This window comes from Triticum dicoccoides, chromosome 5B, assembly GCF_002162155.2.
Source record: "Triticum dicoccoides isolate Atlit2015 ecotype Zavitan chromosome 5B, WEW_v2.0, whole genome shotgun sequence".
NCBI classification, from domain to species: Eukaryota; Viridiplantae; Streptophyta; class Magnoliopsida; order Poales; family Poaceae; genus Triticum; species Triticum dicoccoides.
The window spans coordinates 473081155-473096712 of NC_041389.1; the positions used below are offsets into that span (position 1 = coordinate 473081155).

Here is a 15558-nt window from a genome sequence, read left to right on the forward strand (position 1 = left end):
TACCAAGTTTGACAGCCTTGTACAATGGGAGGTGCTTAGGGGAGGTGCTTTGAGAAATAAACCAGACTTTTCCTAAGCACCGGCGCTTATTTGTACAGGATAGGCGCTTAACTAAGCATCTCTTCTGTAAAAATAGGCGTCGGTGCTTCAAAAAATCCGGTTTATTTTTCTAAACACCTCTCTAAACACCTTCCATTGTACAAGGCCTTAGCACTTCCGTCCTTTCAAACGCCAGGTGGCTCCTGCCTCACATCTGCACGCAGGGAGGTGCTTGGCGAGCACAGGAGAATAGGATCAGCGAAGGTAAAACCTACAGCAACCGACAGCGCAAAAACTGGAAAACTGAAACACCGAGCAAACGCTTGCAAACGCAGGGTCAGCAAATCACATCACCAAGCAGGTCTAGACATGTATACTCTACCACACCACCATTCTGGAAAATCTCTATGAGCAGCCACACGACACGATCACCATCACTCAATCATCCTAGCATAACTACACCCAGACACGGGCGACAACGACTATCTGTACGATCTGGAGTCAGTTATGTTCAGACCACTGAAAAGCACGGCTTCCTTTGTTTTTTTTCCCGCATTCTCCACTGACAGGGTCGACCAGCGATGGCCGGCACACTTTCCGTGAAGGATCCGGGTAGTCTTCGGCTCAGGCTTTCTTCTGGGAGCCCGGCGGCGCAGCACCTGAAAACGTCGGATGCGGCAAACAAGTTAAATGCAGTTAGAAACACAGGCCAAGAGAAACCTCAGTAGAAGTTGCCAAATCATTTCATAGTATAAGAATGGTAGTGTGATCGACAAGAGTTGGACAGGGGGAACGCACCGTCGTCACCAGGGAACTGCTCGATTCGGCTGGCGATATGTTTGCCGAAGGTGTACTTCCTCAGCGCTTGCAAGTGACCCTTCATACGACTGACAAGAGCATCCCTCTGTTGTCCATTGCATGTTTCAAGTATCTTCTGAACCACATAATTAGCAAACTGGTCCTTCATCATCACCTACAAACAAGCATCATGACATTGCATGTCAATCCTGGGTTAAATTGAGTGAGCAAAACTGTAGCCTATAACTACTTAAACATAGAAATCAGCATACAAGTGAACATGATTACTTCTCTGTTAGAACAGAAGGGAACAGAATTACTGATACTACTGCCAAGCAGTGACAGTCAAGAGTACGGCCACACAGTATCTGAAGAGATCGAGAGAACCATTTCTGATTTCTCTATGAATCACTAATTTATGTTTTACGTCTAGATTCCTTAACTCATACTGCCTGTTGATGTTTTTACATGGAAGGTGTCTGCTTGCTCTTTTACCCGGAGTTTAGGCATTTGCCAAAACTACATCGTCAGCTATTTAACCATGAAAACATAGAAAGCCAACATTCATCGTACGTACCAGCAAATAATTATTTCCCTCAGTCTGTTCCAGAATCTTCTTGATCAAAAGATCCCGCTCTGCTACATCCCCATGTTGGAAACACTTCTCTATGACATTGGATGCAAATTTGTTTTGGCTCATGGGCACGACCTGCCTAGCCAATTTACTGATGATTTGGCTCCTTTCATGCGCTTTTCCTTTCTCCAAAACATGCTGCAAAAGAGCAGTGTTATAACAGAAGTAATACGTACTGTATGTTCGCTGGACTCAACATCAGTGATTATACTGGCTCACGTGGGAACAGATCTTTGCGTAGATTAACACACTACTACCAAATACAAAGGGATCAGAAAAGGACCAAATATCTTAGTTCGTCAGCTAGACCATATCCTCCATTGAATTATTTTCTGTCCAGACATCTGTGTAAACGATATTACAGTATAGACTGCAAAGAAAATTCACCTGTGTGACATAGTTTCCATACTGATCTTGTGCCAAGATGCAAGTTGACTGCAAGATTTCATCTATTAAACCATCTGAACCATTGCTGCAATGCTCGAGGATTCTCTGCCAAACCGACAAAAGGAGAAGTTGAACACACACAAATGATGCAAGATTTAATATAAACTACCATTATCAATTTACCTGAATAACACGACAACCATATGGATGCATGGCTAGGCTGGCAACCTGTCCCTGAAAAGCCGACACCACAAAGCCAATATGCTCCACAGGGACACACTCAACACACTTCTGTATAACATGATTCCCATTTTGGTCGCGAACACATTCTAGAACATGTCCATCAAGCTCACGAACAAGTTCTATTTTTTGATCAAGCTCAATTGCTTCAAGGGCCTGAGATATTAACAGTAAAGAAGGCAAACAAAAATCCAACAGTGAGAGCAAATATTGAGAACTCGCACTAATTCATGAGAAATAATACAACACAAGAACATACAACCTGGCATTGGCTACTGATAAAATCTAAGATACCTCTACAAATGTTTGGCTTGTGGCCCTCAGCTTTTTAGCTCTACGATTTTTATCTGTAATTACTCAACTCAGCGCTGATACAACACAAATACATACAACCCGGCATTGGCTACTGATAAAATCTAAGATAATTCTACAATCTTTGGCATGCAGTCTCCAGCCTTATAGCTCTACGGGTTTTATCTGTAATCACTCAATTCAGGGATGAGAAGCTTTCACTATATCCGTTAAAAAAACAAATGATCCAAAGCAGAGTGAGTTTTGCAGGACGTTAGCTAACATCCACGCTAGTTATCAACAAGCACATGGCATCACGAACTTTTGTTTCTTAATAAAGTTTGATCGTGTTTCACCTTCAACATATACTGATCAACTATAACTAGCCAGCCAGGAACAAAAATTGCATCCTGATTACCATGCACAATACAAAAAAGTGGCATATGATATTCAAGTTAAAATAGTCCTATGACTTGATGAAGATCACTTACTGCACAAAGTTTTCTCAACATAAATGGGAGAAACAATCTAACAAGCCGTGCTAATATGCTAGTATTCAACAACATGTTGGGGTGACATGATTCATCAATAGATAACTGGCTACAACTTTCACGAGTTGGAAAATTTTCATTACAATTCTGCACATTGGAAAAATGTCAATACAACTCTTCCATCCTCCTCTATATGCCATTATGTAAAAATTGTGCATACATGACGACCGGGCAGCATTCTCGTGGGAGACGGCTGCAGCGGTTGCACAACCCATCCGGCGCTGTCTACGAAATCGCGCGGCCCCATATACTATGCATGGTAGGTGCTGGAAGGTATTTTTCGCACGGCCCCATGCTCGCCAGAGTTAATGGCAGGTCAGTTTGGTAGGAGATGAGGGGAGGGTGAAAGTAGGAAGACAAGGGTACTTGTGTCTCAAATTTAACATAATGGCATATAGAGGAGGATGGTAGAATTGTAATGGCATTTTGCCAACTCGTGAAAGTAGTGGTGGCATAAATCCAATTAACCCTAGAATCTAAATCATTATGCTGCAATAAATACATATTCCGCAAAAGCAGTCAAATTACCTTCTGAAATACTCGGCAACCATATATCTGAAGGCTCAAAGTTAACACATGACCAGCAAGCTTTTTGGCAAGGTCTCTTCTCTGCTCAGAGTCCCCATGTTCAAACATCTGCAAGGAATAAACAATTCACAATTACTGCTGGTAACAAGGTACAAGTGTGTAATATGCCTTACAGAGAAGGTACAATCATACAAGTGTTAATGTGTCATGCCTTGCATAAACACTTGACCAGAAATAACGTATACAAAAAGAGTAGCATACCTTTTGGATCACATAATTTCCAAATACATCAGTCATCAACGATGAAGCATGAGGAAGGATTTCAGCAAACACCAAGGCCTTGTCTTCAGTGTTGCCATTCTCCAGCTTCTGCTGAATGAATCGACTGCCATTTTGGTCAGAGCTGTGATCAAGAACATACAAGCAATTAAAGCCTCAAAACTTTTCATTTGATTATACACATCTGGCGGACAACAAAGGAGACAATTAACTCCACAACTGACCTGTATTCCGCTATATGGCCTTTGATGTCAGATAACTCAACCATGTGGGCTTTGTTGGACCTAACTTCACCAACAGAACAGTGTGGATTGGGATCTGATTTCTCCCCCGCTCGCTGCCCTTGAATCCCATGACTAGTGCCCGTAGTTTTTGATGGGGACTGGAATCCCGGTACACCATTTCTCCTGTCACAAGGATATGTTCCTGATGAATGTTGGCCATGAGACACTGGAGTTGTAGGATATGGCATTGGTATACTGATGTAAGGTGAGGTGCCAGGATGATTTCCAACATAACTTCCTTGTTTTCTGGTTGTGGAGGAGCTACAAGCTCCAGTATTTGGAAACTGAACTTTCTGTCCTGACTGGTGCATGATTCCTGGCACAACTTTTTCTGAACCAAAAGGAGCAGTAAAGTTACCTACAAAATTACTACTTGGCCTCACCGTATCATATGGATTTCCAAGACCACAGTGATACATAGATGGTTGCTGGAAATAATGAATGAGGCTAAGATCAGGTACAGATGGCGGCATAGTCACCCCAGGTTGCTCATAAATCTTAAATGGGTTCGAAAATTCAGCTCCTACAGCAATATTTCCTGTTGAAGGAAAACCAGCTAGTCTACCACTAAAGGTCGGAGTAAGAGGAGTATCAGAAGGTGTCATGACAGGAAGCTGAGGAGCAAAGTTAGTCATAAAAGGTGGCAAGAATGAACTAGGCAATCCATGGCCATCAATTCCATATGGGGGCATCAAGACACCAGGTAACTGTGAATTCTGATAATACGGACTCTGTGTATAAAATGGTGTGGGCATTCCATGCTGGGACATCAACTGAATGTCACCAGAATATAGATTCATATGAGCATGAGAGAAGTTATTCACAAACGGAACTTGAGGAAGATTGATGCCTTGGGGAATCATTTGAGTACGATCACAGTGTGATGAGCTATTCTGCAATAAGACATTGTTCTGCCGCTGTTGCCTAACATGTGCACTACTCTGGGTATCCAGATTAATATTCAGGTTTTTCATACTGGAGTCCACACCATTAAGTATGGCACACACTGCACCACCAGACTTAATTTCAGTACTCGGATTTCCCTGCTGAGAAGCACCCATGATATTATTCACAGAACTGGATGAAGTCGAAGGAGATGAAGCTGCGAGACTGTTGCTACTAAGTGTATTTTTCACTGGACTCCCAATAGGTCCACATGGCCGTTGAGGGGTATCTATTGGAAATCCATTCAAATCTGATGACTTGACAATATCATGTGGGGAATTCATTGATGAGCTGATGCAACAGACAGATTCTTCATCACCAGAATTGGTATTTGAAGGACCAGAAGAATTATTGTATAAATCAGTGCTCCGAGGAAAGTTTTCCTAAATAATAAGCAAACCATCAGTACTAGTTCAAAATGAGGTATCCAAAGTGTCAATCAACAATACATACACTGTCAATCATCAAACAAGTGTGCTCACGCACACTAAGTTTCTCATTAATTAGAAAAAAACAAGCCCTTAACCATGATTATAGAACATGATTTACAAGTAACTACTAAGAACTTCCACTTCCAACATCTTTTACGAATCATAAATATGTTTTTTTTGGCAGATAGGTAACAGGAAAACATCAGTCATACTAAGCATTCTGGATCTACAGTTGCTATTTCAAAACAAAGCCGAAGTTTTAAATCTCCAATATGACATAAGATATGCTTTTAGGGAACTTGGGATGTTTAGTTATCCTTTTACCGAAAAGCCCAGCTGCTACAGTTCTAACTCAAGATTGGAAAAGGATGGTGTAAACTGCAGGTGAATTAGTATCTTGTTACACTGGTTAATCATTAGTTGGATGTTTACCCCCACCAAAAGCTCCATTTCTTGTTCATTGTGAAGACATAATGCCTTAAAATTGTGCAGGTGGAAATTAATACTTGATGGATGCAAAATGACATGTAGTTTAATCAAGGTGTTCAAGAAAAACCTTGATGGATGTTGAATGAAGTATTTTGGGAATAAGAAATCATAAGTTTGGTTAATTTATATATGGAACAAATGCAGCAGACCTAGAAATGCTTAAGGAGTTAATACATGGACAATTTACCTGCATTAAGCCTACAAGTTTTGAGCTGTGACACCCTATGCTAGATGTGCTTTGGTCAGTATGACATCCAGCATCCTCTGCCGAGCTTGAATCTAACTTTGATGAACTGTCATCCTCAGGCTCCTCCTTGTGCGTTGATAGATTAGAACGATGAGTCAAGGACCTGCCACTACTGCTGTGATCATATAATGGCCTCCATTCTCCAGCTTTGCTAGACCGGTTCATCAACCTTCTGCTCTCTCTTGAGACAAGCGGTGCAGGAAGCCTTGGGTTCAAATTCACCTTGCAGCCATAATATTTTAAGTATGCCGGATCAGAGCATAGCTCAGACTCTGAACTGACAGCTCCAGAGCTCAACTTCCTCAATGTGTTCCCACTGTGCTTGCCTATGAGGTGATCAAGTTCAGCCAAAGACCCCTCCATGCTAGGAGGTGCACTCCCACTGCGACCAGGGGCAGCATCCCTCCAGCTTCCATGAATAGCACCACTGTTCCTGTCAAATGCCAGCTCTTTTCCTGAAAGACTTGCTGGCAAAAGGTCATATGAACCCAGGTCCTTGCTTGGTTGCCAGTCCGCATCTCCCGTACCTCCAATTAACGGCAGGGCACTCCCTGCGACCATTTTTCTGAACAACAAATGTGACCGTTCAGTGCTGAATTCACAATAAAATTCTGTTATTTAGGGGTGTAAGCAAGTGCATGCTGCATGAGAAAAAAATCATGCAAAGTATGAATAAATAAATAAATAAATAAAGGGAACTTCTTATAACTATGGCGGGTGTTTTTTAAAACCACTGTCCACTGTTCAACACGTTGGATCTTCTTTTTTCATTGCTCAGATCTTCTTCTGCTTGCCTCCTCAATCCAACCTGCATCCATTGTGCTGCTGCCTCCGGCTTACCATGTGCTGCGGCCATCGCCACCGCCATCGCTGGATCAAGGGTTTAACCTAACCAACCCCTACCCCCGGCGCCAAACACCCCTGCCACCGCCAATCTAATCACTAACTCCAGCGAGGTCCCCTCACTCTGGCTATGCCTCGCAGTTCGCCGGTGTGAGTTCAGCAGTGGACTGCATTTTTTTGAAAAATGCAGGTGACCGGTAAAAAGAAATTTCAAAATAAATAAATAAATGACAGCCCTTTATCACACAGTTTATAGTCCAACGCAACAGTAACTTCTTGTTCTTTGTGAAAAAATTATGCATATAGTCACCATTGTTAACAAAACTGTAGAATTTTATTAAAAATCTACTACTACGCTACCTATGTGATGCACCCGGAAGTTTCCAACACCACCGAGGGAAAGCACACAGGGAAAAAGAACACGTTCGGCGGAGAGTTGCCATCCTAGGGAGACAGGGTCCGTACGAAGCCGCAGAGCACAAATCATCGTAGAAAATGGCGCAAAAACGGCCACGGGTGGTAAATTCGCCACCTGATCAAGCGCTCGCCTCGCACGGAAACGCGCTCCCGGTTCCAGAAACCAGGGGCGAACCCACCGGCCCACCTTCGCCAAAAATAGTAGTCCACGAACGATATTACAGACGCAAAGAAGGAAAAAAAAAACAGCGCCTCTCCCGAACTAGTCTCTACAGCGCCACGGCGGCCAGCACGGCGACCGCCCCCTTCAAGAACTCGGCCGGCGAGGCAATGGCGAAACGCGGACGCGTCGCGTTCCCGGCTTCCCGCCACCCGGACGCCGTACAATTGGGTCGGGGAAAGTAAAGAGAGTCACAGACCTCGCTTGCCCCAGAGGCGACCGGCGACCGGCGGCCGGAACCCTAGGAGGAGCGCCCGCTGCGTCCCTCCCCTGCCTCCTCGGTCTCCTCACGGCAGCCGCCCCGTCCGTCCTCGCCGCGTCTGCTTTCCCTTCCTCTGCTTTCTGTTTCCCCAGGCTTTGTGTTGGTGCTGGCGCGGAGGCAGAGGGGAGAAGGGGCTCCTTAAACCCTCGGGCCGCGGAATTAGCGCCGAAATCCCGCGGCTGCCCCTGGCGGTCTGCCCCGATGTTCGTGCGGGGGCGCGATGTGCGGCCGCGATGCGCCGGGCCCACGCCGCGTCTCTGTTTTGCACGGTGGGGGTGATTGGCCGTTGTTCCTAGGCGACGGCAGGATCCGCCTGCCCGTGCTCAGGTTAGGGCCAGCTCAGCTACGCGTACCCGGGGAAGGCCCCTCCTCCCCTCTCCCTCACTCTCATCCCAGTGGTGACACCCTGGCCTCCGAGCAGCACAGATGTGATGCGGCGCGGGGGACCACCACGTGCGCGCGGGGTGGGGGATGCATTTTCGTGGGCTTCGGTGGTCGCGTGGATGCGGCGTGATGTGGGGGACCCGCATTCTCATGGGCTCCGAGCGGCCGTGCGGATGCGACGTGGTGCCGGTGGTGGCGCGTTCATGTGGGCTCCGAGTGGACGCCCGAATTTGGCGTGACGCTGGGACCAAAGGGGGGCGTTCCCGTGGGCTTTGAGTGGTTGCGCGGATGCGATGTGCAGGGGGTGTTCCCGTGGGCTTTGAGTGGCTGCGCGAATGCGGTGTGATGAGCAGGGGGGCATCACGGGGATGTCGTTTTGTTGGTGCGTGACAGCTTTCCCTTTTTGACAGTTGTGCTCGATGCTGGAGCCAGCACAGATAATGGGCGTGCATATTTCCTTATTAATCGCAATTTACTGAGTTTAAAATATATTTGATGCATATATGTGCATTCTGCTTGAATAGCCAAAGTTCTTGCAAAAATAATGAGTGTACATTTGTAAACCCAAATACCCCCACGGCTCTACCCATGGCATCGCCCCGTGTTTGTCCTCTTCCCCCGGGTAATCCATTTTCGCCTTTTGTCCCATTCTAACTCTAGATGAATCCCTTCCCTTCTCTCTTGTCGAGGGGCGGGATGCGTTGGGGGTGATAGAGGGTAACAACGATCGACGGAGGCGACGCGGAGGGAATCTACATCAAAATTGGCCATTGTTCCTAAGCGATGACAAGAACCACTAGCATTGCTTAGGGTCGGGGGGCATCACCCCATGTATCAGGGACACCCCTGTTTTGGGAAACATGGTAGAAAACACTACAAAGAACAATATCACTACGAAGGTGCAAAGAGTTTAGATATGATCTTTACCAAAGATGCAACGGAGAGAAGAGCTTGGTGAAGATCTTGTAGATTCCGACGTCTAGGTGATACGTCTCCGACGTTCTTTTATTTTTTATTGTTTCATGTCACTAGATGACCCGTTACGCCAATGGCGTAAAGGCCGAGTGCAAGCCAAGTAGTGGAAGAGTGAGAATATATCTCTTTTATCATGGTTGTTCAAAAGCATACCACACAACACTCTAAGCAGCAAAACCGATAGTTAAATGCACAGGATAGCCTTAGGGGATTACATAAGATCCAAAAGGATGATAAATGCAGAAGTCTTAGTAGGCATTTATATTAATATTAATTTATATAACAAGGAGCTCTTGCAATTGCTTATATTGAGTAGACGATCAGGCGCAGTCCCTGTTGGGGAACGTAGCATGTAATTTCAAAAAAATTCCTACGATCACGCAAGATCTATCTAGGAGATGCATAGCAACGAGAGGGGAAGAGTGTGTTCACGTACCCTCGTAGACCAAAAGCGGAAGCGTTAGGTTAACGCGGTTGATGTAGTCGAACGTCTTCACGATCCAACCGATCTAGTACCGAACGTACGGCACCTCCGAGTTCAGCACACCTTCAGCTCGATGACGTCCCTCGAACTCTTGATCCAGCAGAGGGTCGAGGGAGAGTTTCGTCAGTACGACGGCGTGATGATGGTGTTGGTGATGTGATCTACGCAGGGCTTCGCCTAAGCACTGCAATGATACTATCAGAGGAGTAAACGGTGGAGGGGGGCACCGCACGCGGCTAAGACAATGTTGTGTCTTTGCGGTGCCCCCCTGCCCCCATACATAAAGGAGAGGGAGGAGGCCGGCGGCCAGGAGGGGTGCACCATGGGAGGGAGTCCTACTAGGACTCCACTCCTAGTAGGATTCGCCCCCCTCCCCCCCCACACACACACCTTTTTTCCTTTTTTCAGGAGTAGCAAAGGGGGAAAGAGAGAGGGAGTAGGAAAGGGAAAGGGGGGCGCCGCCCCCACCCCTTGTCCAATTCGGATTGGCAAGGGGGCATGCGCCACCTCCTATGGACGTCCCTCACTTCTCCACTAAGGCCCATGTTGGCCCATTACTTTCCGGGGGGGTCCGATAACCTCCGGGTACTCCGAAACTTATCCGAAACTCCCCGAAACCATTCCGGTGTCCGAATGTAACCTTCCAATATATCAATTTTTACCTCTCGACCATTTTGAGACTCCTCGTCATGTCTGTGATCTCATCCGGGACCCGGAACAAACTTCGGTCACCAAAACACATAACTCATAATACAAATCATCATCGAATGTTAAGTGTGCGGACCCTACAGGTTCGAGAACTATGTAGACATGATTGAGACACATCTCCGATCAATAACCAATAGAGGAACCTGGATGCTCATATCGGGTCACCTGAAGTGTTCCAGAGGGTACCGGGTACATATCGGGTCACCGGAAAGGAGTTTCGGGCAACCCCGGCAAAGATATGGGCTTAATGGGCCAAGGGAAGGCCAGATCAGCCCACAAGGGGCTGGTGCACCCCTTTCCCTGGCCGCAGACCCTAAAGGAAGGAAAGGAGGGGCGCCACCTCCTCCTGCCTTTCCCCCTTGGTGGGCGAAAGGAAAAGGGGGGCGCCACCTCCTCCTTCCTTCCCCTCATCGCCAAAAGAAGGAAAGGGGGTGCCGGCCTAGGGCATGAGCCCAAGTAGGATCCCCCCTACTTGGGGCGCCCCTAGGGCTGCTCCTCCCTCCCTCCAACCTATATATATATGTGTGTGGGGAAGGGGGCGCCTAGAACATAGAACAACAACATCTGTTAGCTGTGTGCGGCGCCTCCCTCCACAGATTACACCCTCCGGCATATTCTCGTAGTGCTTAGGCGAAGCCCAGTGCGGATCACTTCACCATCACCGTCACCGCACCGTCGTGCTGACAAAACTCATCTATTTCCTCGACACTTTGCTGGATCAAGAGTTCGAGGGACGTCATCGAGCTGAACGCGTGCAGAACTCGGAGGTGTCGTACGTTCGGTGCTTGATCGGTCAGAACAAGAAGAAGTTTGACTACATCAACCATGTTGTCAATCGCTTCCGCTTTTGGTCTACGAGGGTACGTAGACACACTCTCCCCCTCTCGTTGTTGTGCATCTCCTAGATAGATCTTGCGTGAGCGTATGATTTTTTTTGAAATTGCATGCTACGTTCCCCAACAAAACGGTCATATTGAATCGATCCAATCTTGTTTGATATAAATTGAGTTAATATCATATGTATGCAGTTGTAATAACACAGAGTGTTAATGTGTGATATTTCTACTTAGACCATGAGAGTATTGTGGTCACTTCTTACCGTATGATGGGCTTTGGGGTTGCTCAAACGTCACTTGTAACACGATGATCATAATGACAACTTACGGGTTCATCGGAAAGTTTGACAAGTGGCTGGATAGCTCAAGAGTGGGATTTGCTCCTCCGACGATGGAGAGATATTCTTAGGACCCTCTCGGTGTGATGGCATCAACCATAGTCTAGCCAGACAGAAGTGACTTCGTCACGGGGATGTCGAATGCAATAACGAGAAAGAAGAACAAAATCGGAACAAGGATTTTGGTATAATGAACATAATGATGACTTAGGAGGATAACGACACATCTTGGGTTTTGTGAAGTATCGTGAAGCAAAGGTAACATCACATAATAACCAAAGGTTCACTCGAATATCATTCGTGTACTCACATGGACCAATATGGACATCCATGGTCCCGCTATCGGTAATTGAACGAACGGTTTCGTTCATGTCTGTGATTATTACCGAACCTATGGGGTCACAAGCTTAAGGCAATCACGATCTAGACGAGTGTTAGTAGGATGGTAGTCATAAGAATATATTTGTGGAATTGTTTCATGAATATTTGGAATAGTTCCAAGAGGATATGGAAGCGATTCGGGGTCATCGGAAGGGTTTCGATGAATATTGGGTAATACCGGGTACTACCGATATATTATATATAGGTGGAAAAAAATTCTGGAGATGTTAAAAATATATATAATGGCCTAGAAGTATTTATAACATTTTATATTTAATTTAAATATCAATGGGCCTTAAAAGACAAGATGTGGAGGGAATTGTGGGCCACAAGGGCCCATAAGGAAGTGGCGCCCCTCTTGCCTTATAGAGGGGTCGAACTGGACTTGGGGAGGACTCCTACTCCTCCCCCCATGGATGGTGTCCCAAGGAGAGTCTTTCCCTCCTTGGTGGCCGCCCCCTCTTCCTCCAACCTATATATACTAGGGTTTTTTGCTCTATCGGATATACGTTTTTTGGAGCCTCATCTAGTCCTTCTATTTCTAGTTCTATTTGGTCCTAATTGACTAATTAGAGCTAGGCTAATCCTCTTTTCCTCATAATTAGAAGCCTAGTGTGGTTATAATCTCCTCTCTCTAATTCTCCTGCAACGATTAGCTCTGGACGGTGAAGCACTGCCGGATCATGAAGGTTGCACGCTTGCAACCAAGTAGAGAGGCCATGCTTTCGGTCCTTGGTTCGAGGAACCATTCTTGGGTGGTACGAGGAATCACTCATCAACGGTTTGAGTGACTCCAAGTACGATCTACACCGACACGTTCTTCTTCCGCTGCAATTGGGTGACGGTAACGATCGTGATCCCAACCCGTTATGCATCTTCATACTGATCTTGGGTGATCGTAGGTGCAATTTTTTGTTTTCTACTATGTTTCCCAACATGAGGTATAACATAGCTTCGGGAATCGACGTGAATCGTTGCGTTGCACCGACTCGTGACTACTTCCATTACTCTGCTCGTTGTTGAGTTTGATCGTTACCACCATCTTCATAGTGTTCCCAGGTGTGATTGTGTCATATTTTTTGTTGTTGTGTAACGCATGCCTACATTGTTCTAGTACACATATTATCTCACACTCCTGTTTGCCGACAACATCATTTTCTTTGCCAAAAGTGACAATCATAGTGTGGTTGCTTTGGTATCTACCTTACGTTTATATTGTGAAGGCTCAGGTCAGCTTATCAATAATGACAAGTCCTTAATCTTCTTCAGGAATCATTTTCCTGATTATGTGAAACATCGTGTTATGGCCATGTTGGGTATCAATAATGAAACTTTTCATGACTCTTATCTTGGAATGCCTGCTTAAGTGGGGCAGTCTCCTATCAACACTTTCAAGTTCCTTCATGATGGATCATGGCAACACATTCATGGCTTGTCTGATAGGCATGTATCTCACTTCTCAAGTCAATTATTCAGGTATGCCAACCCATGTTATGTGCCGCTTCCAACTCCCAATTGCAACATGTGAAAAATACCTTAAAATCAGTTATGATGAATGGTGGGGTTGGGAGGATGAAAGGAAGAAGATCCATTGGCGTTCATGTTAATGGTTAACAAAACCGAAAGCTCTTGGCAGTATGGGTTTTGTGACATGACACTTTTTAACCAAGCTATGCTCGATAAGCAAGGATGGCGTCTTATCATCAGATTATTTATGTGCTAGAGTGATCAAAGGGAGATACTACTGAAAGGGATAGTTATCGACTAGAGGGGGTGAATAGGCGATTTTTATGAAAGTCTTCAAAACATGGAAGTTTCGAAGACAAACAATAGAAACAACACTATTCGTATGCAGCGGAAGGTAGACTACACTAGACAAGCCATAGTCAAGTATTCAATGTAGTGAAAGCACGAAGACTATTAGCAGCTAGGTAGTAAAGATCAGGATGGAAGATAGTATGAAGCCATTCAGAACAGGTAGTCACACAGTGAAGTCAAAGAGATAATGCAAGCAGGCAATGACTTCACGAAGACAAACTGTAGTAGAGAGAAGTGAGAGATAGAACCAGTAGCTTCAGGAGGACAGGGATTTGTTCGACCAGTTCTAGTTGCTATGACAACTGTACGTCTGGTTAGGGAGGCTGAGATTCAACTCAGAAGACCGCGTCTTCACCTTATTCCCCTTGAGCTAAGGACACCTAGTCCACGCCCAATCACTCTGGTAAGTCTTCAAGGTAGACTTCCAAACCTTCACAGACTTCGTTCACTGGCAATCCACAATGGCTCTTGGATGCTCAGAACGCGACGCCTAACAGGCTGGAGGATTCACAGTCCTCAAGTGTAACAAGTCTTCAGATCACGCGGACAAAAGGACTTTAGTGATGACAAACTCTCTTTGGGCTCTGGGTGGTTTGGGCTTTGTCCTCGCAAGGATTCTCTCTCAAAAGCTTCGGAGGTGGGTTGCTCTCAAAACGACAAAAGTCGTGTACTAACTCTGAGCATCCACCAATTTATGGTGTAGGGGGGGCTATTTATAGCCACAGGGCAACCCGACCTGATTTGTCCGAAATGACCCTGGGTCACTAAGGAACTAACACGTGTCACAACAGTCAGATTTCAAACACACGTGACAGCTTGACTTGGGCTACAAGTAAAGCTGACTTATCCGACTCTGGATAAGATTTTCTCTCATTGTCTTTGCTCGAAGACATAGGATTTGGGTGAGCATCACTTCAGTCATTCTGACTTTGTTCACTTGGACCCCACTTAACAGTGCAGTGGTTCCTATGACTCAACAAAGAAGAAAAGGAAAGAACGAAACAACTAAGTCTTCGCGCTCCATAGTCTTCACTCAATGTCTTCTTGTGTCATAGTCTTCAACGTGAATAGCTTCACAGACCACCATTGTCTTCAATGTCTTCACACATTTTTAGGGGTCATGTCCGGTAGGTAAACCGAATCAATGAGGGACTACTACCTGTGTTATCCTGCAATTCTCACAAACACATTAGTCCCTCAACCAGGTTTCTCATCAATACTCCATAACCAATTAGGGGTGGCACTAGATGCACTTACAATCTCCCCCTTTTTGGTGATTGATGACAAACTGGTTGAAGTTTTCAACGGGGATAAAAGTATGTGAAATTGTAAAGGATTAAGATATTGTCTTCATAGGTGGCAAACAGGCTCCCCTTAAGATGTGCATATAAATGTGTTGCCTTGGAATGCAAATGCACATGGCAGGTTGTACTTGTGGAGATCCTCTTCACCATATGAAGACAATACATCATGCATGAACAGATACACAAGAATAATGACATGCATAATGAAAAATGGACGTCTGCGAAATGCCTTCATGCAGGATTTATCATCGCACATGCTGAATTTATCATCGCATCACAGAATAGCAGAAAAAGTAGCAGACGACCATCAAGTTTAAGTTTTACAACTCAAAGAACCAATTGTATCAACAAAAACGAGAGTTGTAAACACTAGGCAAAAGTATAGCAACCACCCACATGGACCAGCTTGAAGACTATCAACATATGCTTCTCCCCCTTTTGTCAG

At 45.5% G+C, this 15558-nt stretch overlaps 1 protein-coding gene across 1 annotated transcript; it reads right to left on the reverse strand.

Annotated features, from left to right (window-relative positions):
• Window positions 1-343: 343 nt before the first annotated feature.
• Window positions 344-8003, reverse strand: LOC119310913 (pumilio homolog 5-like). Its single transcript, XM_037586533.1, has 10 exons — window positions 7823-8003; window positions 6084-6708; window positions 3972-5359; window positions 3730-3871; window positions 3469-3576; window positions 2042-2254; window positions 1859-1963; window positions 1415-1609; window positions 838-1012; window positions 344-698 (listed from the first exon to the last, which is right to left on the reverse strand). Exons 2-10 carry the CDS (start codon window positions 6702-6704, stop codon window positions 664-666), a joined length of 2982 nt encoding a protein of 993 aa, XP_037442430.1. The 5' UTR covers window positions 6705-6708; window positions 7823-8003; the 3' UTR covers window positions 344-663.
• Between the last annotated feature and the right edge of the window lie 7555 nt (window positions 8004-15558).